We start from the raw sequence: 26,651 nt of genomic DNA on the forward strand, positions 1-26,651 counted from the left end.
ATGACAGCAGCTGTTTAAGTGGTGGAATTTCCTTGTTTCTTAGGTCCATAAGGTCTTGAGACACATCTCTTTCTTGTCTTTGCAGCCAGAATACATGTTTATACAAACACTAGCATGTACACAAATACATACACAATAGTCTGCATACACATGACCCCATGGCCTGTCTGTGCAACCTGTACTGATACCTGTTTCTATTACAAGCTGCCCTGTGATTCTATATTGTCTTCTGCCTCTGCCTGCAGCCTTCTGTGTTAAAGAGTAACTAACTAAACAGAACAAAACTTATCTTTCCATTGCAATGGAAAGCTTAGCCAGATGATATCTATTCTTGGCAGTCATACTGCTAATATTCCATTTTAGAGTAGTTAGACTTGCAGATTAAGTTCTCTCTGTCTTGGAAAGTTGACCTGCCATTGGCTCAGCAGTGCTTTCCTACAGCATACAGCTCAGATCATAGATCAGTTTCACCCAATATTAACATCTCCTAAAGGCACACACCTGATATCCCCAACCTTTTCCATCACCCCCATAATGCATGCAGGTCCTTGGGCAAAGACAATCCCAGAAATGGGTTTGTCTTTTCCCAAGGATAGAGCAACTCACTCTGCCTTCCCAACCTACTTCCCTGCATGCGCTTTGGAGACTTTATGTCCTCCCAAAGTTTGTAAGCTCTTTGTCTGAATAGGACCAGGATGGTTGTCTTCTGGTGCACACTCTGGCAGTGGCTTCTGCTATATTTGCATCCCAGAGTTTCCATGTCCTAGCACCCAACACCCTCAGTATAAATAGTCCATTGCAGCTCTCAGCCTTTCCAGAAGCTTGTGGGTAGCCATGACTTGTCACAGTGCAGCAGCCTAGACGTCTTTATCTCTGCAACGCCAGCTGCTCCGCCTCTATTGCTATAGCCACCCCCACAAAGAAACTGCCACCATTCTAAACTGAGTCAATTTAGAGTACCGGCTGCTTTTCAGCAAATTTCAGGGTCAGATGGAGAGTTTTCACCTCTACAAACTGACTCAACTCACCTTTCCCTCTCATGGCTTCCACGACTTGCCATGTGGGACTCCATAAAACAGTCTTCCACTTTTGATGGTTTCCTACAGCACAACAGGATCCTCAGTGAACAAAACATAATGCTTTTCATCTTCCAATAATACATCGATCGTAGATGTCCAACCTTCTGTGGAACTAACAAACTGTACTGGTTTGATGGCAGTGGTTGCTAGTCCTAGTGAGTTCTCAAGGGGCTTGTCAAAGATTTTTGATGAAATACTACCATGAAATATACCAAAAATGATGTTTTTTTTTTTTTTGAAATCTCACAACCTGTCCTCAAATTTTTTTATTGGAATGGAAATGGAAAGCACATCTGCATATTTTTCACTGTTGACTGTGTTTAGCCAGTGTATCAACACACATGAAATTACTTCCCATAACCTGAGCTCTCTTCAGTGACATTATATTTGTTATCAGTACCTCTAATGAAAACAGCATTGAGCTATATCTGTAGCATCAGCACTTTCATCTACTACCATTTTTTTTCTGTTGAACCGAATATTAGGAATACTGTAAAACCCATAGTGGCTGAAAAAAAATGAGCTGTGGTTGACATTCTGCATCTCTCAGAGCTGATGCAGAGCATGCAGGGCCTGAGTTTCTCATTGTATCAAGTCAAGGTTACTGCATTTTTCAGAACATTTACCATCAAAGGTTCTATTTGCCTTCTCTTGTAAAACTGTTCTTCAGGAGATTGCATTCCTTCACGTTCTTTTTCTTTATATCCAGAACATAATGGACCTTTGTTAAATCTGCCATGGGTATACATATATATACATACATATATATCTGTAATATACTATATATATATATATATAGGTATGGGTGTGTGTACACACACACACATATATATATATAATCAAGAACTGGTTGGAACACGTCTGGTACCTGCATACAGCGAGGTATGGTTTGGACATTGAAAGTTATGCCCCAGAGGGAGTTGCTAATTTTACAGAATTACAGTGATTTTTAAACAGACTTCAGTCTGTTCCATCAGTTCCAGTATAAATATACATAAAATAGTTACTGTTATTTCTCTTTTGCTTTCCATTCTTAGTACATCATTTTTATCTCAGCCTACGAGTTCTGACAGAATGTTTTAAAAATACACGTTCTGATCTGGGCAATGCCAAAGAGCTACGGTTTACTGCACTGTGTTGGGGTCTGGCCTGAGCCTAGCAAACACTATTCAGCACCCTCAAAGGGATGAAACAGCCTCTGGATCTGAGCCAACCTCTACAACAGGTCCTGCAGCTGAACCAGAGAACCAGCCTGTACCAGTATCCTTCACTTTTGTCCACAAGCAGAAAGAATAGAAGCAAAAGTCAACTCTTTTAGTAAGGAAGAAGAAAGGGGATGAGGAAGGTAGCTCCATAGCAAGTCCATTGTGAGAGTGGAAGGAAGAGGTAGAGGTTATAAATGAAGCAGTAAGAAGCCGATGCCTATCCCTAGGTAAGCTGTGAGATGTGCAGATAGATTTCAGCTGTTCTCCAGGCACCACATTATCATCTGGCTGTTCTGATTCTGGGATGTGGGGGCTGATAGCATGGATTTAGGGGCATGGAAGTCAGGCAGCTGGGATCTCTCTCCAGAGAATGGGGCATTAACTAAGCAATTGCAAAAACTGGAAAATCTCTTCCCCTCTAGACACGGTTTCTGTTACCTGTGAAGACAGAGCATCCTTATACGGAAGTATTAGAAGTAAGTGTTCTGCTCCAGAGAGTATATAGTGGGTATAGGCCACGTACCAGCCTGTGATTTTACTTGAATAACCATGGAGATGATAGGAGGAAGTGGGATGGAAAATTCACCTCAGCCCTAGAGGCACGGGTAGGTGAGGTACAAGGGTAAATCAAAAAAGAGGGTACTTCCAGGAAAATGGTTGCACTAGTTTCTGGTGGGCTGTTGGAGTCGATCTTATTTATGAATTTGATAATGAATGCTTTGCATTCACAATAATTGAGTAACAAATACAACAACCAGAACTAGAGGGGCCCTGCCTCCAGCATTTTTGAGTTTCAGACTGACCTTCCTCTGACCTTGGCCTCAATTTTGACATGTTTTGTGTCTACCACATCTGGTCTCTCCAGCCAGGTCTGTCCACCTCTGGCCACAGCCACCAGGATATTTTGTCTCCAACCTCAGCCACCAGACCTACCTGTTTCTGGCCCCAGTTGCCAGGCCTACCCACCTACACCCAGATCCACATTCCTAACACAGATGCATGTCCTACATACATTAGGATGCAACTGTCACATCCACTATCTCGGCACCCTGCCTGAAAATGAGATACTAGCAATATATGGAGGGGGTTAGATGCTTCAGAAGTTGTTGGTACAGAAGTACAGCTCCTCCTAACACCATGACTGTCTGTGCTACATTGGATATTCAATCCCACGTCATTCAACTGATGTTACATGGAGTAAGTGAGTAGCACTAATTAAGCAATGGGCTCGAATGATAAAACCCAACAGCCCAGGAATCCTGGAAGAGAGCACAGACTGACCCGAAGGCAGAGATTCTGGAGTATGACCTGAGGCACCAATGGAGAATTAAAGATCAGAAGCTGGAAAGCATTGTGTTTTGTTCACTGGTGTATCCTTTCATGATTTAGGAAACCACTGAAAGTGGAAAAGTCCTATGTGGAGTCTCACATATAATAATCCTTCCCACATATAATAATCCCACATATAATAGTCCTTCCCCTTCCTGACTTCAAAAATGAAGGAGCCTCCCCTGAAGCCTCATTTGGTGTAGTTGTGGTGGAAGTGGTTCAGGGGCACTGCAGGGGTGCACCTGGGCACAGGGCTAGGAGGAAACCACTGTCTTCCTGCCTGCACATGATGTGACGTGGGCTGTGGTTTATAAACCTGCTGCATCTGTCAGGCTCTGACTCCCAACACATAACAGGTAATAATGGCCCTGGGTGACACACCAAGAACCAAGTATGCGTCTGAGTATGCGTCTGAGTCTCTGGGCTTCAGTTTTGCTGCCAGGACAGGAGCTGTCCCAGCTCCCACTCCTGCCAGGAGCCCTCAGTGGGGCTCTCTAGGGAGGGACAGGCAAGCCAGCACTGCCAGGACTGGTCTCTGGCCCTGGCCAAGGGCCTTTCCCATCTGCTGCTCCCATCAATAGCAAGGCAGGGGCTGATCCCTTCCCATCTTGATGCAGCCCTGGTGTAGTCCTATCCTCATGGCTCCTGCAGCACAGGGGTGTTTGGACTGCCACATCTTGTGCTGTTGAACTTTCCTACTCAGAAGATGCTCAGTGTTTCTGCAGGGTGCAACAGTAACAGACCCATCTTCCCCATAGCCAGAGCTGTCCCATATTGATGCCCACCAGAATAACGTGACACCCACAGTGGCCTCAGTCCCTCATATATGGTCATAAACAGCACTGGCGGAGTTCATTGGAGAGCTGAGTTGCGTCAGAGGGGAGATTACTGCCGATAATGTCTAAAAAGGTGCCTGCTGCTTCAATTGGCTGTTGCTGCATCTGGGCAAGTATTTGTAGATATATATTGCTCTCTTGTTGTCATTGTTCCCAGGAGTCCCCAGGAGTTATAGCAGGGAGTGGAGCACAGCAAGGCTGTGCTAGAGGACAAGAGGCTCGGGATGGGGACAGAGGGACTCCTGTCATCTCGGGTGCTATGGCTGCTCCTCTTTGTGCAGCCATGCAGAGGTAAGTTCTCCTTCCCTTGTCCCACAGTCCAGGGCACGCAGGCACCAACTGGGTCACTGGGGTCTCTCTGGGAAGCATCTTCCCAGGGTCAGACAACAGGAGAAAGGGCTCCAACCTTAGGGCCTGTGAGTGCGGATGAGCAGGGCGGAACCCAAACCCATAGTGTGGGACTCAGCACTCTCCTGATGAGTCCGATGTTAATGTTTGAAGGGGTTGCGGAGGTGAGGCTGGCAAATGGCAATGGCGGTGTGCACTGTGCTGGGAGAGTGGAGGTGAAATACGACAATGAGTGGGGGACCGTGTGTGACGACTCATGGGACATGAACGACGCTGAAGTGGTTTGCAAGCAGCTGAACTGCGGGTCTGCTATAGAAGCTCCTCACTATGGACACTTTGGACCAGGATCTGGCCCCATTTGGATGGATGATGTTAACTGTAGTGGCTCTGAGTCTGCACTGTCTGACTGCACACATGCAGGATGGAATAAACATAACTGTTATCACAGTGAGGATGCTGGAGTTACATGTTCAGGTAAGGGACTAGCATATTCTCCACTTCTGTGGCCAGTTCAGGTGAATCAATGAGCAGATGCCAGAGAACACCTGGTGTACCACTTGCGGTGATGAGCTGGGGCTGTCAATTGCTGGTCCCTGGGAAAGGCCCATTGGGAGTCCTCATGTGCCAGCATCCTGCCTGGCCCTAAGGTGGCTCAACCAACCCTTGGTTGGTGCCTGGGGCAAGGAGATGAATCTCCTGCATCCACGTCATAATGTCTATTGGTTCCCATCTGTCTCCTCGTGATCACCCAGGACAATGAAAGTGATTAAAGTGGCCACAAACGTCCCTGAGAAGGGTATGAGGTGGCTGGGAACTTTTGGATTGTGCTCCAACAAGCACAAACCTCTTGGCCAAGACGAAGGAGCTGCTTGGAGGTGAGCTCTCAGACCACTCCTACCCTCTTCCTGGCCATTGGCTAGGGACACATGCAACCAGCAGTGCATTCTGGCCCTGGATGAGGAACCCTCCCCAGGCAGGCAATGGAGCGGGGGCTGGTGCAGACAATGACTGCAGGAACAACCAAACCATGGTTTGGACACTTGTGGTGTCCCATCCAATAGCAGTGCCCGAACAGTCCAAGGCATCTGGGAATGGGGAACTTTTCTGGCAGCTCCAAGTTGTTCCTTTGCCTTGCCAGAGACTGGCAGAGCAGAGCAGGCTGAAATGTCTGCAGTTTCCAGGCCCATTACCCACATGCTGTGGTCACTGCAGTGCTGGGGGATGGGATCAGGCAGAGCAGGGGCGCCAGAGCAGGAGAAATTTGCCTGAGCAGTGCCTGTGGCTTTGGTGAGAAAGAAGTCCACAGGTGCTGGGTTGGTTTCTGAGGAGCAGCAGGGACTCCCTGATGTGTTTGTGCCATCAGCACCCACCAAAAGGTGCTGGGATGGCTGTGGGGCTCTGCATGTGGCAGCCTTGGAGATGAGGTGGGACATAAGAATGCAAGTGCCAGAGAGCTCACAAGCGTCTTTGGTTGCTCCAGGACCTATTCGGCTTGTTGGAGGCGACAGTGACTGCTCAGGTCATGTGGAAATCCATGATGGAAAACAGTGGAGATCTGTCTGTGACTCACACTTTGGTCCCAAAGCTGCCGATGTTGTCTGCAGGGATTTGCTGTGTGGCAAAGCCCTGCTGTTACCCAGAGCAACTCCTTTGGATGAAGAAGTCAGTCCCATCTGTGACAGAGATCTGCAGTATGTGATGAATGCATCTGTCCTCATCTCCTGCCTCAAGGAATCCTCCATCAACCATCCCTGCGCCCACGCAAATGGCACTCACATCACCTGCACAAGTAAGGACTCAGGGTGGGGTTGAACATGAGGTTGTGCTGGGGACAGAGGAGCAAGGGATGGGGCAGTACTGGGTGTGAGAAGTGAATGAATGTGGGGGTCTTGCCACACTGAAGTAGTGCAGAAGGAGAAGGGCGCAATGTCCCTTTGGCTTCTCCAGGTCCTCAGAATGCCAGAGCAGAAAACCTCCTCTTCTGTTCCCAGAGTACACAGGATTCAGGCTGGCGAACGGCAGCACAGTGTGTGCAGGCAGGGTGGAGGTCCAGGTGATGGGGACCTGGGGCACCCTCTGTGCCTCCCGCTGGGATCTCTCGGATGCCCACGTTCTCTGTCGTCACCTCGGCTGTGGGTTTGCGGAGACCGTTCCTAAAGGAGGGCATTTTGGGAGAGGAACCGGCCCTGTATGGAGTGACTCATTCCACTGTGATGGGAGTGAAGCCCACCTGGATCAGTGCCCAGTGGCCGTCCTGGGGGCCTCCCTGTGCTCTCATGAGAACGATGCTGCTGTCATTTGCTCGGGTGCGTGCCGGAAAAAAGCTGTGGTAACTCCATCAGCCCCTTTGTGCAATACAGCCATCCAAAGCTGGGGATGTCACAGCAGCACTAGGCTGCAGCTCTCCCTGGAGAAACCCTATGGGGTGCCAGGAGCTCTGGTGCATTTCTGGAGGATCTCTGCTCTCTGCAGGCCTTGCTCGTCCCATGTCCCTGCGGCTGGTGGGCGGAGGGAGCCGGTGTGACGGGCGCTTGGAGATCTTCTGGCACGGGACGTGGGGCAGAGTCCTGGATGATCACTGGGACCTGGAGGAAGCCAGAGTGGTGTGCCGGCAGCTGCACTGTGGAGAGGTGGAGGCAGCCTACATCCCACCGAGGGCCCAGCGAGGGATGGGCCCTGTGTGGCTGCACGGGGTGCAATGTGCAGGCCACGAGGCCAGCCTGAGCCTCTGCAGCACCTCCCTGCCCAAGGCCACAGGCATCATGGAGGACGTGGGGGCTGTGTGCCGGGGTGAGCAGCACTGCACATCGCACAGGCACAGCAGCGGACAGGCAGGCAGCCTCTGATGGCTGGGGCTTCTCCCCACTGCAGGGAGCCGGCGGGTCCGGCTGGTGGACGGGGCTGGGCGCTGTGCAGGGAGAGTGGAGATCTACTACCAGGGCCAATGGGGCACGGTCTGCGACGACGCCTGGGACACGGCCGACGCTGATGTTGTTTGCCGCCAGCTGAGCTGCGGGTGGGCTGTGGAGGCGGCCGGCTCCGCTCGGTTTGGCGAGGGCTCCGGGCAGATCTGGCTGGATGGTGTGAACTGCTCTGGGACTGAAGCTGCTCTCTGGGACTGTCATGTCCAGGCCTGGGGACAGCATGACTGTGGGCACAAGGAGGACGCAGGAGTTGTCTGCTCAGGTCTGTGCTGGGAGCAGAGCTGGTGGCCCTGGGGCAGGGGGGATGGGGAGAGGGGTGAGCCAAGCATGGACGATGCTAGCAAGGGGCCTCTGCATGAGCCTGTCCTGGGGATGTCTGCATGCACGTATATTGTTTGGCTCCATGGGGGTATCTGGGGAGCATGGCCACTCTGACAGTGAATGGGGAGGGTGGGGGTGCACATCTGGGACCTCTCCATTCTCAGGTGCTAAGGGGACTTGCTGGCCATGCTTCTGAAAGTGTAGGGTGCCCAGGAGTGCAGAGGAACCTCTGCTTCCCAGAGCTGGACTAGCCTGTTTGTCCTGGGTCTTTCTTCCTCACAGAGTTCATGGCCCTGAGGCTGGAGAACAAAGATGGCTGCTCCGGGCGCCTGCAGGTTTTCTATAACGGAACATGGGGGATTGTTTGCTCCAACTCTATGACTCCTCACACAGTGCCATTGGTGTGCAAGCAGCTGGGCTGTGGGGACAGTGGGATCCTGGAAATGAGTTCGCGCTACGATAAGCTTTCTGGCATTGCATGGCTGGATCACATCGAGTGTGGAAAGAGCAATAGCTCCTTCTGGCAGTGTCCTTCTGCACCCTGGGACCCACAGTCGTGTGATGATCTGCGAGATGAGACCAACATCACCTGCAGTGGTAACTATGAGCCATGTGGGCACCTACCTGGCACAGTCCGGCACAGAGAAAGAGCCTGGAGGGGCTTTTTCTGCCTATGTCAATCCCTCCTGCTGCTGGTGGCTAACAGGCCACTTCAGCTGAGAGAGCCACACTTGTTCACCAGCAATGCCCAGGGCAGGGAGAGGCAACTCCAGGGGAGGTCTCAGAAGTGACCAGACTGGGTATGAGGAACCTCCCCTCCTGCTGCTCTCTGATCCAGGCACTCTGTGAGGATGAGTATTCTGGGTCTTTTTGCAGAGCCATGCATGTCCTTTCAGTGACTGGGGTTCAACTGCTGGTGTGACCACAGTGAGGTGCAAGATGAGGCCAGCTCTGCTCTCTTCTGCACAACCCCCAGCCCCTTCACTACAACATTTCTTTCTGTAGGGAGACAGCCAGGAAGGCCTCTGGTGGCAGCATGCCCTAACTCCACCAGTTGCACAGGTAAGAACAGCTTCTCCACATGGCTTCTAGCCTGGCAAGGCTGTCCTGACTGTGCTGGTGCCACGTGGGAAGATTCTGCATCTGCAGACAGGGAGAAGATCCGTGCTGTGGGAGGCAAGGACAGATGCTCAGGCAGAGTGGAGATCTGGCACCACGGCTCCTGGGGGACAGTGTGTGATGACTCATGGGACATGCATGATGCTGAGGTGGTGTGCCGGCAGCTGGGCTGCGGCCCTGCAGTGTCTGCCCTGGCTGAGGCTGCATTTGGGGAGGGTACAGGACTCATCTGGCTGGAGCAAGTGGAGTGCAAAGGGACGGAGCTATCACTGCAGGACTGCTGGGCCCGGCCTGGAGACAGTGGTGTCTGCCGACATAAGGAAGATGTTGGAGTGCATTGCTTAGGTGAGTGATGGAGCTGGGCCTTCTTACTCAGGTCCTGCCCACAGTCTTCAGCGAAGCAGAGCAGGGCCCTGGACACTGTCCCTGTCACCCTGCCCAGCCCTGCAGGAGGGACGGTTCAGATGGTACTTGTTCAAGATGAGTACCAGGGGGCTCCCTATTACTGTACACACCCCCTCTCAGCCCTACTCTTCTCCTCTGCAGCTTCACCCAGGATGACAGCATTCCCCCCACAAGCAGGTAAGGCATCCACCCCTGGGGCTGGGTGTAAGGCTGTTAGGGATGGGGAGGGGCTATAATGTACCCAGGAGGATGGGAGCTGCTGCATTACCCAGCCCCTGGCCCCCAACCTCTACTGCCTTGCATGACTGGGCTTAGGGCTGGGATGTACTGTCCCTTTTCTCTCCAAACCCTGATGCATCCACTGCCATGTTCCTTCCCCTGCAGATTTCCCCTCAGGTCATCCAACTGGCAGAGGGAGAGTCTCTGTGCCTGTTGTCATTTGCATTATCCTGGGGGCTCTTCTCTGCCTGCTCCTGGCCCTCCTGGCTGGGCAGGTGCAAAGTGCCAAGGCCCAGCGCAGAGGTAGGTCCTGTTCCAGTAATTCTGGAGGAGATGCCTCCTGATAGGGCTGGCAATGATGGGGAGTGTCAACAAGGAGCATGGGTAAAGTGGGGAGATAGGAGCATGTGCTGCACACTGACAGCCTGGACATTGGGCACCAGTAGCAAGAGGTGGAGAGAGCCCAGAAGCAGAGGGAGTTAATGTTGGGACAAGGGAAGAAATGGCAAAGCAATACTGGTAGGGATGGGAGTAGAGAGGAGACAGCCAAAGATGTTCCACTGTCTGCACTATGGCAGCAGTGGAGTGGGCTCTAGGGCAGAGAAGGTGCCAGGAGGATCATGGTGTACAGTCCATCACTCTGTTGTCAGGCTGCTGTGTTGTGTTGGGCACAGCCATGCTATGGACCTGAGTGGCAGAGATAAGTCAGCTCCAGGGGTCTGCAGTGGGATCTAACACAGGGGCCAAAGAAGCATGAAGGTTGTCTCTGACAGGATGGCGTGAGGCTGATGCTATCTCACACCAGGTTGTTCTCAAAGCGGATATGGCAGTGGTGCCCAAACAGCCAGCCCTGGGCTGATCCCAGGAGAGGGTGTGGGGAGAAAAGCAGAGTGCAGTCCCTCTCTACCCATCCCCAGGACAGACCTGCCTTTGTCCTCAGACTCCAGGAGAAATGAGGAGTCCTTCCCCGAGGTTGTGTATGAGGAGATCAGATGCAGCTATGCATGGGAGAAGCAGACAATGTTTGTTCACTCAGGTGAGTGCAGGCCCTTTGAGGGTACATCTGCATGGACCTTTCCCTTGCCCCTGGCCCAGGGCTGGCCCCAGCTGCCCCTGCCAACACCAGTCTTTCAGCCCCACCACCTGCACATTCCCCATCTTGCACATCGTGGGATGTTACTTCTCACTGTCACCAGATCCCTTCTCCTTCCAGACATTGCTATCCTGCCTATAGGTGATCCAGAAGATGGCTATGATGATGCTAAGGAGGTTTCTGAACCTGAGAATGATCCTGTCTCTGGGCAGGGTCACTGTGAGGTACCCAGGACACAGGAGGAGGGAGAGGAGCCCAGGGATGCAGTCAGAGGTAAGAAGGAAATGAAATGCAGCGCTGCTAGTTACCACATACCATTCATTCCCTGTCTTAGGTGAATTGCTGCAGTATCGTGAGCCCAGCCACTCATGACGGGGAACCTGCCCAGGGAGGCAGGTTCCATCCTTGGAGGAAATGGGTCTTGGACAAAGGGCTCATGGCCAGTGAGAAAAAGGAAGGAATGTAATGGACAGCCCTGAAGGGGTATCCTCTGGAACAAACCACAGTGCTTGTCTTACTGCTTGCAGGGGTGAGTCTGCACTCCCAGAGAAGTACTGGAGGCCTTGGAGCAGATGGAGATACCTTGTCCTTGTTCCCGAGGAGCATGGGCTATGATGATGTTGAAGAGGTGTCTCTGGCACATCCCCATGGGGATATGAGCACTGTGACACTAGAGTCACAGCAAAAGGATCCGTGAGCCCCAGGCGAGGAGAACCCATCTCTGCCATGAACTTGAGTGCGGTTGCAAGGGAAGAGAAGTTGGTGCTGCTTAGAGAGCTGTGAGGTCCCTTTTACCATGGGCAGCAGTAGTGGGGCATTCCCTCTTGTATTACTACCCTGTTTTTATATCATGTGTTCTTATTTGTTCATATTTGTTCTTATTAAAACCCCTCGGAAGTTTTGATCCTGAGCTGGTGCTTCGCTGTCCATATGTCAGTTGGATCTCTGGGGCTGATCAAGGGAAGCGGAGCACAAAGACACAGTGATGGGGAAGGGATGCTTTTTGGGGATAGTGGTATTGGGTTCAAGCTGTGGGGCTGAGAGCACGTGGTGCATGGGGAGTATTCCTGCTCACAGAGACATTTCCATCACTCCTACCAGAAGCAGAGTTTCAAGCCAAAGCGGCTGTCTATAAGGTCTCATGATGCTCCTCTGAGGGAGGGTCCTCCTGCTGCCTTAGACTTTCATGGCACTCTTAACAGGGGGAGAACATTCCCTTCTTGTTGTGGGAGACAGAGGAGGGCATAGCCAAGGGGATCTCCTCCCATGATGCAAGCTGCAGCCTAAGACCATTGTCCCACCCCTGTTCTGTAGAAGGTTCCATCCCAGTGCTAGGCCAGATTTCCATGGAAGAGATTTTGCATTCCTCTCATGAACTAGGCACTGCTAGAAACTGAGCCAGAGTCCCGTCTTCTTGGTCAAGGATTTCACCTGCCACAGAACAGATGAGCAGAGAAACCTCTGCCTTGGGAGCCTAGCAGGGAGAAAGAAGTGTTTGACACTTGGGTAGGACCTGGTACCCAAACTGCCATCCCTGCTCCTTCTGCTGGGTCTCCACATGTTCCTTTGCTGCAGTCTGGAAAGTGCCTTAGGTGTCTGCGGCAGGGCTCCCTGCAGAGAACAGCCGCAGCTCAACAGCACTGCATCGGTATCTGGCCCTCAGGCAGCAAGAGGGGATGAGGCAGCTGTCTCCAGCACTTCCTCCCACAGCAACATTGCCCCGTGTCCTGAGATCCTCCACTCCCAGGGTAACTCCCTAGTGAGTTCTGTGAAGAGCCAGCACTCATGCACCCCTTTGCCTCTGAGACTGGAACTCCCCTACTTCTGGCCCCAGCCTTGAGCCTGCCCCTCAGTCCAGACTCAGACCCACTCCTCCCTGTGTAGATACAGGACTGGAGCCTGACCCGAAGTGAGTTTCCTGGGGTACAGAGACTGTGCTCGTGGTACTCAAGTACTCATCACAAGGAGTCTCACTCTGGTAAATTTGCTCTCCTGTGGGCTTTCTGCAGCCAGACTCTGTCTCTCATTTGGTGCTGGGCAGCAGTGCAGAGGGTTGGGATCTCAATATGATGCCCCTCAGATGGGTACTGGGTTGCTGCAGGAGCAACTACAGGCCACTGATCTTCTCCTGACAGCCACTCTGTCCTATCTGAGGCTGGAGAGCAAGGATAAAAGACAGCCTGGAGATGCACAACACTCTTGAAAAATGAATGAATGAATGAATGAATGAATGAATGAATGAATGAAAATAAATAAGTAAATAAAACCACGTGTTGAGATAAGGAGGAATGAAAGGTAAAAACAAAAAACAATGAAACAAGCGAAGTCCACATGGAAGCAAACGAAGGTTTTCTTATTCTTCTTTGTGTCCCTTGCTAAGTCCAGTTCCAGTTGGGCCTCGGCTTTCCTGACCCCATCCCTACACAGCCTAGCAGCATCCCTATACTCCTCCCATATTATCTGTCTCCGCTTCCACCACATGTGCATTTTCTTCTAGTTCTCCAGTTTGACCAGTAGGTCCCAGTTCAGCCATGCTGGTCTATTGCTCTCCTTTCCTAACTTCCTATACCTGGGTATGGAGAGCTCTTGTGCCCTAAGGAAAGCTTCCTTAAAGACCTGCCAGCCCTGCTCTGCTCCCTTGTCCTTAAGGTCAGATTCCCAGGGGTTTTGGTTGACCAACTCTCTGAAGGGCTGGAATTTGGCTTTCCTAAATCTAAGTTTTCTGATTTTACTCTTTGTCTGTCCCATATCCCTCAGAAGTGTGAACGCCTCCACCTCATGGTCCCTACAGCCCAGGCAGCCTCCAATCCTGATGCCACCAATCAGATCACTCACATTGGTGTGCAACAGGTCCAGCATTGCATCCCCCCACGTTGGGGCTGTCTATTACCTGGGTCACAAAGTTATCCTTGATGCATTCCAGGAGCCTCCTGAAGTGCCTACAGCTTACCATGCTGCTTCTCCAGTAGATGTCAGGGTGGTTGAAGTTCCCCAGCAGGGGGACCCCATCTGCAGCCATGAGGCCAGGTGCGAAGTGAACTGCCCCATGGTCAAGAAAAATTCTTGCCATGGCACCAGCCTCTCAGCCATGTATTTCTCAAATGGATTTTCCTGGCCAGCTATCACTCTCTGTCACTGAAGGGACAGAGGAAAACGCCATCTGTATGCCTGCTCTGTCTACTAATCATCGCAGTCCTCTGAAGTTATTATTGATTGCCCTAAAGCTTCTCATCAATTTCATCACTACCAGCCTGAACTATCAGTAAATAATAATAATCAGAGGGGCAAACCAGGTCAGGAGGCTTTCTGGTAATGTCCCTGACTCGGGGCAGAGTGCGTAATAGGAAGGATTCCCTATCCCTAATTCTCCATCTTGCTGAACACAGTGACCCAAAGGGAAAATGGCACCAGGTTCCTTTCCAATGCAGCTGGCACATCTCCTCAGTGACTGCCACACCATCCAGCAAGGGCATCTTCATGAGGATCTTCTGGGAGACAGTATTCAAATCCTGTACTGCTTTTGGCTGGTAAACAGTTAGTTCTTCATAAAAGCCACTGTGGAGCTATCTGATGGGTTGGTGACAAAAATATCGAGCACACTGAGGTTTTAGCTATTGTTGACCAGTGCTACCACAATATCAAGGTCTTCTCTGTTTTTCTCATTGCTCTCCCAGCAAGGGGGCTCAGGGTGAGCAACAGTTTTGGAAGGGACACAGCCAGGACAGTTACTTCAAACTGACTAAAGGGATATTCCTTACTATATGACAGTGTTTTCAGCAATAAAATCTTGGAGTAAGAAGGAGGAAGGGGAGAAGTCAAGAGTTAAGGTGTTTGTCTTCAGAAATAGCCATTATATGTGATGAATCCCTTCTTTCCTAGAAGCAGCTATAAATCTGCCTGCTGGTGCAAAGTAGTGAATATCCTTTTGTTGTTTTGCTTCTACGTGCAGCTTTTTCTCTAAACCTATGATGGGATACTGCCTTTATGCAGTCTCTATTTCTAGGAGGACCCCAGCTCCAAGCACTGCTTGTGTTGGCCTGGTCCTCATCTCAGGATGCTGAGAGCAAACCCAGAAGAAACCTGGGTCCTGGAGCTTCCAGGGAAATCTCCTGCATCTGCATGCAGCACAGGGATTTTCTTTTGCTGTGCCAGCTTGCTACTGCCTGTGATGTATGCTGGGGGAAGGCGATGAGGAAACCAACATACAGCGAAGATCCACTTGTAACACCATTAGCCATTTATTAATTCATCAGTTGACATGACTTCCACCTCTGATACCCGCACCTTGCTCATGGAAGCCTGGAGCCTAGGAAGCTGTGCCCTAACACCAATCACCTCAGTGCTTTCTGCTTCAGTTTCTCCTTTTTCAAAGTGAGAATGATGCTGATGATATGACTTGTGCAGCTCTGGGAAGCCAGATGCCACCAGCTGGGGGACAGAATGGAAAGAAAACTGAGCGAAGCACTCCTCCCTCCTATCTTGGGGATGACAGATACCCCTCCCTCTCAGCACAGTCTCCTGAGCAGTGAGCACTTTAAAGGCTTTTGTTGGCACCCCCAGTGCAGGCTAGTTCAGGATGAACTGTGGACTGTGCAGTGCGCTCCATCACAGTGCTGAGCACAGGGGAAGCCCCAGATCCTACACTCCTGCTGCAGCCAGCCAACCTTGAGATGCAGGACAGCACAAGAAGAAGATAAAATCAGCCTTGTTCTACCCAGAATGAGAGAGAGTCTGTCTAGATGTATGATACAACACAGCTCGGCAGCTTTCTCTCTGAAGATCATCAGACTGATTCAAAAAGGCACTTTACTGCATATACCATGAAGGTAGAGACGCTTGGCAAGAGCCTTTAAAAGTAGATTCTTAGAAGAGAGTCAACAGAAAGCTGAGTTTCTACAGCACCACAGCAGTACTCTCCTCCCTGGCAAAGGCAGTTGAGATCAGCACTGAGATCCTGTGCAGGAAGCCCACCTGTGCCCCCATGCAGCATATGGTATCTAAGGCAAGTCAGAGCCACAGCATAGGTTCAATCAGACAATGCTGTCTTTGGGGTCTTCCCCACCCCAGCCAAGGGTCTGGATTGCAGGTGCTCAGCAAGAGGGCTGTTGGGATGCAGCCGAGAGAAACGTCCAAGTGTCCAGATGGGGAAGACATTGCGGTAGGCAGTGTAACTGATGGCACATGATTTGTTGAACACCCCAGCAACGTTCTCCTGAAAGAGAGACAGATGGCAAGGTGATGTGGGTGACAGGAGACCACAGCGTGTCCAGGACATAGTGCTGAGCTCAATACTTTTCTGAAGTCCTCCATCAAAAGACACATATGGCTTTTGAGCACACATTACAAGGGCTACATGATGCCCAGGACATACGCATCACTGGGGAACAAACTGGAGAGATCAGAGGAGATCCACATACCTGAGGCCAGTCACCATTGGGCAGCTGCTTATCAATCAACAGTTTGATGCCCCTTTCCAGCACACCAGTGTCAGGGTACCTGCAAAGCACAAGGGAGATATAAGATATAATCACTTCTGTCATCTAGACTGTCTGCATACCTACTTCAGGAGCTCAATCACCTCCAGTCTGCCTCAGGCTTAACTAAAGCACACTGAGTGCTTTGGGAAGGCCCCTTACAACTCCAGAGTACCATGCATTTCAAATACAGCAAAATTACCCTAGGCTGGCAGCCTGCCGTTGTGATCCAAAGATTTGCTTTGCTCTGGTTCCCCCTCTCCTATCATCCGCAGCCTCACTGGCTGGACCACAGCTCTGGTGTCATTGCAGGAGCGGAGTAACCAAAAAACATGACTGGGTGCATGGCCCACACTAGCAGGACCCAAAGCCTATGCCAGCCTTTCCACACAACCCAGCTGGTCTCTCCCATCTCACCAAACACTAAAAGAAATGTGATGTCAGAAGTGGTGAAGGCTGCTCCTACCTGACAGCCATGAGCCCCAGCAGGGCCCAACACGTGTTGTGGATCTGTGATGTGGAACTCTGCACATACGTGCGTTGCTCACATGATTCAAAGTCCTCTCCCCATCCGCCATCTGTCATCTGCTTGGAGAGCAGGAACTGGCAGGCTCGGGCCACTTCTCTGCATGCCACCCTGCAGGGACAGGCAGAGAGTCAGACAGGGCTAGGTACCAATGAGAGCTAGATAGTTTGCAGTTTTCCAGCTGCAAACAGAAGCTGTGCTCTACCCTGCTCATGGCAGGGGTTGCTGCAAGAGCTGGAACTCAGGCAGTGAGTGCTCTGGTCATATCACAGGTATCAGATTCGGAAGGAGCACTATCTGAGGCAGAAGAGGGCTCCACCCAGCCCCACCTCAGGGTCCCATCCCCACCCCAGAGCTAGAGGTGGATGAACCACCCGGCCCTTACGCACCCGTCACGGTACACATGCTGCATACTGGCAAATGCCTCCAGACCAAACCAGGTTCCATACGTGAAGCAAACTCCCCAGCTCCTACGTGAGAGGGAAAATCAGTGCAAGGATCAGGGCAGAGGCAGGCTCTGACACTGCTGTATGCACAGCAAAAATAGACACAGGCAGAGCAACAGCTTGTCTCCCCTATGGCCTAACTTTGCCCAGCACCACCAGCACCTGCGCACAGACTGCTCTTAGACTGGAGCAGTTGGGTCCAGCCCAACCCCTAGAGGAGATCAGCTACCTACATGCTATTCTCACACACACTGCCAGCCATGAAAGATGCCTGTGGTCCCTCTCATGCTGAGGCAGTCAGGGGAGAAATGGGCAGTTGGGAGCACTGCTTACCCTTCCCATGATCCATCAGCTTGTTGCTTCTTGCGGCAGAAGTCCAGGCCCTTCTGCAGAGTCTCTCTGGTCAGGAGAAAAATATTCAATCCAAAAGCAGCTCAAACTCAGTGGCTGCTTCATTAGTGGTATTCATTATTACTTCTGAGGATTTTAAGGGTCTCATGGTTAGAGGGCTCAGTTGGCAAGAGAAAGCAGACAGATTACCCCATTCAGAATTTCAGAGTCAAATCATGCTCTACTTGGGTACTATTCTGCCATGTGCCAGCATACAAGCAGAGAACCTAGCCTACAGCTGACTGCAAGATCAGGCAATCGTTAAGTCATGCATGATCATTCCTTACTGATTTTCCCCAGCTTGATCCCAAACAAAATGCCAAGTGAGATTAGGCTCTAGCATCCTAGGGGAGAGCTCTGGTTTGGATATCTCACTGGCATCCCACACTGAACATGCCAATGGCCATTCCAGGGGCTGCTCCACGCCATTGCAGAGGCCCAGGCAAGACAAGGCTCAGCAGGTACTGTGCCAGGAAAAGACACAGCAGCCAGCATGGACCACCATTTTCTTCCCTACCCAACTCTCTTTTCACTGCCTTACCTGATTTCTGGGGCTCTGTGCTCAGGATACACATCTTGGAAGTGTCTCAGTGCCTGCATGACAGCTGATGTGCATTCAACATAGGTGTAGTCAATCATGATGTCACCTGTCAGCAGGAGAAGGATATGAGTGAAAGAGCCCCTCTCCTGGGCAGCAAACTCAGCCACACACTGCTGATCTCTCCCCAAGACCCACAGCACATGCAGGCTGCAGAGGGTCCTCGGGCAAGACCTGCCTCTTCACAGTGGGCAGGGCAACCAAGCCCACACAGCTCCTCTTACCAAACACTTCCGAGGGGTTCAGCAGCTCCAGCAAGTGGCCTCCTCTCTTGGTTTCATATGTGGCAAAGCCTCCATCTGAGTTCTTCATGCTCAGTAACTGCCCAGACAAGCAGAGAGAGGATGGGGCTGGCTCACGGACAGTGCCACTCCAGTCTGGCCCCAAGCAAGTTGTAAGGACAAAGTCAGATCCACGTAGGTTGGCAAATTAACTATGTCCCTAACCACACTGACAGTTAGATCTCCAATCTAGACCATCACATCACATGGCTTCATACAGACTTAGCAATACCACATCTACCCACTCATCACGCTTTCACCTCTCTTATTTTAGCTGGTTTTGCTTGCCTGCACTTCCCTTGATCCTGATCTTTGCAACACTTACCACATTCACAGCATCAAAGAGGCGCTCAGCTGGGACAGGGTTGGCTATGAAGGGACACTTCTCCTGCAGCAGCATAATTGACTTCAGTCCCTCTGCTGTGCAGTCTGCCACAATCCAGCCACAGTCCCGTGTGCTAAAGGGAAAGCCACCCTAGGGAGGTAAAGAATGACTCAGCACCATCCTCTGGACTTGCTCTGTTCTTGCACAGGGGAAGGTAGTGTCTCTCATGCTCCCAATCCCCTCTGCCCAAATCTCTCAGCTCTGTGTATGCATACACTGGAGTCCAGCTCCAGCCATCGCACCTTGTTCATATGGCGGTAATATTTCTGGTAGTCAGGTGGATTCTCTGGGATCTACAGAAGACAAGAAACAAGAAGGGCAGATTGAAGCTGCTCAACTGAAAGGTCATGGCTTTAAACAACCACAGATACAGAGCTCTTTGCAACTGCTCACCATCTGTCCTTCACTGAGGGAGACAGACAGTGAAAGAGGTAAGCTCTGGAGTGGGGAATACTGAAGAAAAATCACATTTCAGTCTTGCACCAGCATATGTTGATAAAGCCCCTTCTTGGGTGCTTTCCTGAGAGGGAGCCATCTGCTTTCAAGGGTCGCACTGACAGCACCATGACTAAGATGTACAATTGCATCTGCACCAAGCTGCTGGCCAGCAAGATCTGAGCTGTGCAGTCACTGGGGAAGGAAGCTGAGTTCCCAGAAGGGTGCTTCAAATGCATGGGAACCGGTAAGGAGCAGGGGCAAAGAAATCTGAGCTCTCAGTTTTCCAGCCTCTCTCAACTCAAGGCAGCCAACTCAAACATCCCACAGGACCACATAGCAGGGCCTGGAACTGGCCAAGGTCCTGTCTAAGCTGCAAAGATGGCTCCCAGCAAAAGGGCACAGGAAACAGCCAGCTGTCCCCAAGATGCTGCTAGTCCAGCCCTGCAGGGAAGCTCTTCATAAGACGACAGAGGTATCCAGCAAGACTCTCACAAGAAGCCAAGACTGCATAGCCAGCACTGCAGAGACACCACCAATCAACTCAGCTTACCTGGGTGAACCTAAGAAACTCATGGGCGTTCTGAAGGCAGGACATGAATTCAGGTATCTTCTGGGCTTCTGCCTAGAAACAGAGATGCACAGTCAGCAAGGAGTTCTGGCCACCAAATGTGTCATAGAATCATAGAATCACCAAGGTTGAAAAAGACCCACAGGATCACCCAGTCCAACCATTCACCCATCACCAATAGTTCTCACTAAACCATGTCGCTCAACACAACGTTCAAACGTTCCTTGAACAAGGAACATGTTCCTCAGAAAGAAGAGGATATGCTAGGACTTTGCTAACCTCAGTGCCATTAACACCTGCTCCTTGTAAAGCCCTTCCTGTAGGTTTGCATTCATTCTTTGCTTACTACTTTCATTATAAACCTCTCTAGTGAGAGCTATGTGCTGTTGCTTGCATCACTGAGAGATATTTGCATGGCCAGGTGAGGGGCTTACTTGAGCAATCACATTACCCTCCAAAACACGTGCACACCAATACTCTTTCTGTCCTTATGCTGGAGAGAAGTCCTGCTTGCTGTTCCTGACAAACAGGAATGCTCTAGGGCCAAGCAGAGCAAGGAGCAAGAAACAGGGTTTTACCACAAGACTGTAGCAACAGAGAAACTTAATCTGGCCCATTCCACTGGCACCATGACCTGCTTCAGAAGCAGCTGGCAGAGAAGGGCTGTACTATCGTACTGGACAGCCTGCCGACCATGGCTGACGGGCTTTCTGAGGAGAGTGTTTCCCTGATGCAGCTGTATCATGTGATGCCATAATCAGCACAGCAGAGGCACAAGGGGATGTGCAGTAGAAACCCCTCGTAGTGGAGGATGCACCACGATGCTGTCTTTTGTCAAGGCATTGTGCAAACTTGGGGGGTATCTTACCTCCAAGAATGCCTGGACGGCAAAGGCAGTGTCCCAGAGCTGGGATCCATTCGTACCCTGAAAGAGAGAAAGCGAATAGTGAAGGTCAAGTTGCCACTGACACCTGTGGGGACCCCAGGACAGCATATTCCTCCTGCATTAGCCCCTCGGTTCCCTCCATCCTGCATCTTGGTTTCATGTCACCCAGCACCACTGCTGATGTGCTGGCACTGAGGGGTGGAATGCAGAAGCCCAGGAACAGCAGAGGGACAGGAAATGAGAAAGCTGTTTTAGCCTACTTTGTGCACAGCAAGAACAGGAGAGATGAGCAGTTATAAGCAAAGGGACACAACAGCCACAAGATAAGCACAGCTCAGTCTGCATGCACTATCAGAGCCTCTGAGCAGTAGGGCAGGCAGGGGACTGTCTTTCTCATTCCCTTCTCCCAGGACCCAGAGGGATGAAGGGGATGGAGACCTACAGCTGCCCCCTCAGCCTATGGCCAGAAAGACAAACAAGCAAAACACACACAGTGCACCCCTGGCACTGCCAGGTAGACAAGGCCAAGAGACACTGAAAATGAGATGCCAGGAGCTATCCCATTCCAGAGGCAGCTTCAGCAAGCCAGGATCTCTCTTGGTCACAGCTGGAACCCAACAGCATCTCACCTGCATCTTCATGCCATCAAGGCCCAGCCTGTGGGAAGAGAGAACACAGCACTGCAGTGCAGGCATAGCAAGAGCAACAGGAAGGGGGCTGGGAGCCAAGGCATGCCAACATCCCAGGGATCAGAATCCCATGCCATGCCAGGTGGGTCACACACATCATTACCAGAGATAGTCAGGGATCCTGGAAACATGCTCCTGAAAAGCTGGTGAATTCTCCCCATCCACAAACCAGCGAACCAACATGTTGATGGTCTTGGAAATCTGCCGAGAGCATCACTGTCACTGCTCTGGGTATAGCACCTTCCAGCCCCAGACACATACATCCCTACCACCCAGCACACATCCATCTAGAGATCCTGGGCTTCAGTCTGACAACTCCATCTGTAGCATCACTCTAAGCATAGCTGAGACAGCACAGCAAATGCCACAAGATTACTTCAGGGCTTATCTTCACATCATGTCCCTGAACCACAAGGAGAGGCACCCCTTACTAGGACCACAGCTGTCCCCATACTCTCTGCCTCTCCTGTGTCCCGTTAGCACTAAAGTCTTGACCATTATGAACAGCAAGGTTGTGCCTGAGCAAGACCCAGAGGTTACACACCATAGCTGCAGAGGGCTGTGGAACCCCAAGCTAGTTCTTAAAGAGCCAAGGGCGAGAATTTAACAGGATCAATATCAAGTGGCCTACCGGACCAATGCTGATACACTTGGTGAATCTGTCATCAGCTTTGATGTGGTCATACAGCTCCGTGATGGCTCGCTGACGTAGGTAGGTGCTGTGGTGGGCTTCATACACATTCATGATGGCTGGAAAATAAAGGGACACACAGTGAAATATTCACGCCATGTGTCTACATTCACTTGCTGTGGCTGGCTGCACCATTGCTCACATGATGACCAAACAAGGATAGAATGGGAACTGCTCTGCCTCATGATGGCCTAAAGACTAGGGCACAAGACCCTGCTGCTGTGATGAAACTCAAGGCCCAGGGATCACACAGCCAGTCCCTCCTTTCAAGCTCCAGTGCATTACCAGTAGCTAACAGCAGACCTTGAAGGGCCCTCATGGTACAGGACAGCTTCAGTTCCACTACAGGGCAGTCCCATGGCAAGGACCCTTCCATCTCATCCAGCACCACGCTCACCATAGGCGATTCCCAGTAGCCAGCTGTGTGGGGTGTAGACATCACAGGCAGCCACGTTGTTCCTCTGGGCTGGCCAGTCGATGCTGGCATAGTCTTGCACGTACAGCTCCTGGCAAAAGACAATACAAGCGATCAGCCTGGCAAGCTGGGAACAAACGCCCAGAGGCAGCTGGCTGCATGAGGTCCACTGCCTGGACTGCTTTGTTCATGTAGGCATGACAGATGCTGCTTCATGAGCCAGAGGCTGGCCTCAGCAACACAGCAAGCAGCCAAGGAGGCAAGTGTTCTCACTGGGGATCCCCTGCAGGGCCAGCTCCCCACCTGCTGTAAGCTCCGGATGAGTTCATCCTCTTCTGCTGACAGACGCTTGGCATAACAGTAGCTCATGGGGAGGTAGACCTGGCGGCAGTGGCACCAGAGCCTGGATGGATGGGCTGGGAACCACGTAGGGAGCAGCCTATTTGCAATGGATAAGGTGCTCCTGTGAGCAACAGGAAGGGCCAAAGGAGACACACAGAGGTGCTGTGCTAGCAGGATGCCAGGGGCCCCTGTGCCATGCCTTCTGCTGCTGGTACAGCTGCAGAAAATATGGGAACAACCACACAGATTGGTCCTGCTCACACTCTTCAGGGATGAGCCCTTCCCACTAGCACCAGCAGATACTGTTCCTGGCCCAGCTCTGGCAGAGAGCACCCCAGGTTCAGAGAGGAGGGAAAGGTAAAGTCAGTTCAAGGGCCCCTCTCTTCTTCACATTACTTTGAAGGTGGAGGCGCAGACTGACAGCTGAACACATCCCATGACAAAGCCCCAGCAGCCCTTGGTACTGTGCAGCCTCTGACCTTCCCCATAGAAAATGACATACGCTTTTCCTCTCTGACACCCAATGACCACTAAGAACCCTCTGAGCGACCGCAGAGGGTTAGAGCTGGCAGCCTTACACACAGTAAGCTCTGTGCTTTTAAGGTCAGATCTGCTTGGTCGCAAGAGCAAAGGACCCTGTGGATAAAACCAAGAGGGCTGAGCTCTTACATATCCCCTTGGTGCAGCATTTGGTGCTGTGTGCCCATCGGCTGCTACCGCCGCCAGCCTCCCAGCAGACAGGCAGCGCAAACAGCCCCTGCTCTAGGCCACAGCTGGAGTCAGCCCAGCACATCCAGTGCTTTGGGTGGTGGTGGGCTGAGACCAGTGGCAAGACTGATGACATCCCGACACCACAGCATGGGCAGCATATACCACATCTCCGGGAGCAGCGTGTTCATCCCCTCCCAGCTGTAGACGTTGAGGACAGCCAGCCAAAACTTCCCCCAAGAGGGGATCCCCACAGCACCTCCTGCAAAGACAGATCACAGCTTTCAGAGTGATGGAGCCATGCCCGCTTCCTGCTTTCTCCCGCATCCCAGTGTTTGTCTCTCCCCGCGTTCAGGAGCATGCTGCTCAGGCACAGACGCACGCCTCCAATAAAAGGCAGGCAGCAGAAAACAGAGCAGCCTCCCCCATCATCAGCTGAAGATCCAGATACCACCCAGGGCAAGCAGTTCCTCTGCTACCCACTGCCCCGCACAGCCGGGTACAGCTGTGCTGACCTTTGCTGTGCAGGTTGACGCGGGCCCGCACGATGTCGGGGTCATCTGGGCCAAGCCCCAGGATCCTCAGGGCAACATAGTTGAGCGCCGTGCCAAACACCGTCGATTTGTCTTCCACGTGCCTGCCACGCACACACACAGGCAGCACAGCATCAGACAGAGACAGGGCTGAAGCAGAATCCCAGCGCAGCCCCGAGTGCCGTAGGAACCCCCCGCTACTCACAGGCCCCAGCCGCCGTCCGGGAGCTGCACGGAGCGCAGGTAGCGCACCATCTCCCTGCGGAAGCCGTCGGGCAGCGGGATGCGGGCGGTGTGACAGACGATGAGCAGCCCTGCGGGCAGAGGAGCGCCGGTCAATAGAGTCGGGCGCGGCGCAGCCCGGCGGCGCGGCGGGACCCACCTGGCAGCAGGAAGAGCGGCCCGCCGTAATCGCCTGCCCAGTGACCGTCCTCGGCCTGCAGCGTGGCGTAGAAACGCATGCCGTTGCGGGCGGCCTCCCGCGCCGTTCCGGCGGCCGGCAGCGTCCGCAGGAGCGCGTCCTGCGGGAGAGATCGCACCGCAACTCAGCTGGGCGCCCCGCGCCGCGTCCCGTGTCCCGCGCCCCCCGCCCCGCGGTCCCGCACCGTGTCCAGGCCGACGCTGTGCGCCTCCAGCGCCGTCTGCGCCCGTCGCCCTCCGGCCGCCTCCTCGTCCTCGACGCCGTCATCCAGGTAGCACCAGCGCTGCCGGCCGCCCTCGCAGCGCAGCCGCCAGGAGGGCAGCGCCGTGGCTGCCGCCGTGCGCCACGGACCGCCGCGCCGCCGCACCACCCTTTGGAGATGGGCACGAGGATGATGGGCACGGGGATGATGGGCACGGGGATGATGGGCACGGGGATGGGGATGATGGGCACTCACCCGTCCGCCGCCATCGCCACCGGTGCTGTCGGGAGAGGGGCCGGTACGGGGCCGGGACCGCGCTACCCTGAGCCGAGGTGGCCTCACGGAAGGCCGCCAATGGGGCCGTGGCACCGCCCAGAACCCGCCCCTATCCCTGCCCCGGGCCGCAGAGCGGGTGGAGCGGAGCGCGGTGGGGAAGGCGCAGGGGCGGGGCGCAGCGAGTCCAGGGCGTAGGCGGTGTAGGCGCGAGGTTCCGTGCGGCTGCGGGCGGTGAAACCGAACGATGCCCATCCATGGACCCGCCCTGCTGCAGCTACGCAGAGCCCCGCAGGGGGGCTGTGACCGCAGAGTCGCATCCCCGCCTCTGTCCCTGCCCCCGGAGCCGTAATCCCGATTTAGGAGCCGCTGCAGAGAAAGCGGCCGTTGTGGGGAACCAAACCCCCGGCATTCGGCAGCACGGTGCCGGTGCGTGGCCGTGCCGCAGCTCTGCCCGCACGGAGGCAATGAGCAGCGAGCAGCGGCGCTGCGCGGCGCTCCCACGCGTGGGCCGGGGGCTCCGCAGAGCGCAGGGGCTGCACGGCCGCTCCGTTCCGTGCGTAGAACCGAGGGGACGGCGCCCGTCGCGGGCCGTGCCCTCGCAGAGCCTCGCGGAGGGGCTGTCCGTGCGTCGGGAGCCGTAACCCCGTCGCTCCGTCCGTCTCCTCGCGCCCGGAGCAGCGGGGCAGTCCCCTGCGGGGCGCTACTGCCCGCACGGCCGTGGAGGGGCACGGCGCGGAGCCCCACCGCCAGACACAGCGACCACAGAGGCCCCGAGCGGACTTTTATTGCTGACCTCAACCCAAGCCCAAGCTTCTGTTTCCGGCAGAGGTGCTGCCACACGTGGGCGGAGGGAGACCCCGGCGGCAGCGCCGCCGCGGGGTAGCCGATGGACAGAGACGGACCCGTGCCAGGGGCGGCCGCCGCCAGGGCTCAGCGCCTAGTGGGGGTGGCCGTGGGGGTGGGGGCCCGGCGGGTGGTGCCCGGGTGGGTGATGGCCGGGTGGGTGATGGCCGGGTGGGTGATGGCCGGGCGGGTGATGGCCGGGCGGGTGATGGCCGGGTGGGTGGTGATGCCCTGGAGGACTGTGCGGTGCGGGTGGGTGCCCAGGCCCGGGATGTGGCGGCGGCGGCCCTCCATGAGGCCCTGCAGGAAGAGGTGCGCGTCAGGGCTGCGGGGCGGCCACGCGGCTCAGCTGTTGCTGTAGTGCCCCGGCTGCTGTGGGAGGCTCCTGGGCCCCGGCACCACCAGGCTTGCGGGCAGCAGGAGGGGACGTGAGCAGGGAGCGGCCTGGCAGCGCAGGCACCCCCAGGGCTGCCCAAGCCCTACCCACGGGCACTCACCTGGGTGTGGGGATGACATCTTCTCACGGCCCCGAGCTGCAGGGGAAGGAAGGACTACGCTGTCAGTTCTGCCTGCCGTGCACGGCCCTTGTGCCAGGCATCCCCGTGGCCCCAGGCCTCCAGCCCACGTGTGGCTCCGTGTGCCCAGGCATGGGCAGTGCACT

At 53.5% G+C, this 26,651-nt stretch overlaps 3 protein-coding genes across 3 annotated transcripts; 2 read left to right on the forward strand and 1 right to left on the reverse strand.

The window, feature by feature from the left end:
* Positions 1–4,604: 4,604 nt before the first annotated feature.
* Positions 4,605–7,757, forward strand: LOC121111305 (scavenger receptor cysteine-rich type 1 protein M130-like). The gene is made up of 3 exons (XM_040703971.2): positions 4,605–4,740; positions 4,951–7,103; positions 7,270–7,757. The coding sequence occupies exons 2-3, from the start codon at positions 6,854–6,856 to the stop codon at positions 7,641–7,643; spliced, it is 624 nt and encodes a 207-aa protein (XP_040559905.1). The 5' UTR covers positions 4,605–4,740; positions 4,951–6,853; the 3' UTR covers positions 7,644–7,757.
* Positions 7,671–11,777, forward strand: LOC107053766 (deleted in malignant brain tumors 1 protein-like; the record flags this gene model as incomplete). Its single annotated transcript, XM_025152556.3, has 9 exons — positions 7,671–7,983; positions 8,325–8,639; positions 9,048–9,104; positions 9,192–9,506; positions 9,708–9,743; positions 9,951–10,088; positions 10,726–10,821; positions 10,999–11,151; positions 11,406–11,777. Coding segments are annotated over 9 exons (1,593 nt in total), but the record flags the coding sequence as incomplete, so codon positions are not given.
* Positions 11,778–15,094: 3,317 nt separating this feature from the next.
* On the reverse strand, positions 15,095–25,166 carry LSS (lanosterol synthase (2,3-oxidosqualene-lanosterol cyclase)). The gene is given in 22 exon segments (NM_001006514.2): positions 15,095–16,090; positions 16,296–16,374; positions 16,819–16,989; positions 17,268–17,348; positions 17,658–17,723; positions 18,256–18,361; positions 18,537–18,633; positions 18,919–19,068; positions 19,221–19,271; positions 19,967–20,038; positions 20,853–20,909; positions 21,500–21,527; positions 21,663–21,760; positions 22,191–22,309; positions 22,648–22,756; positions 22,969–23,104; positions 23,881–23,977; positions 24,231–24,352; positions 24,454–24,562; positions 24,631–24,769; positions 24,854–25,040; positions 25,127–25,166. Coding segments are annotated over 22 exon segments (2,274 nt in total). The 5' UTR covers positions 25,141–25,166; the 3' UTR covers positions 15,095–15,904.
* Positions 25,167–26,651: the final 1,485 nt, after the last annotated feature.

The sequence above is a fragment of the Gallus gallus genome, chromosome 7, assembly GCF_016699485.2.
Source record: "Gallus gallus isolate bGalGal1 chromosome 7, bGalGal1.mat.broiler.GRCg7b, whole genome shotgun sequence".
Lineage (NCBI taxonomy): Eukaryota > Metazoa > Chordata > Aves > Galliformes > Phasianidae > Gallus > Gallus gallus.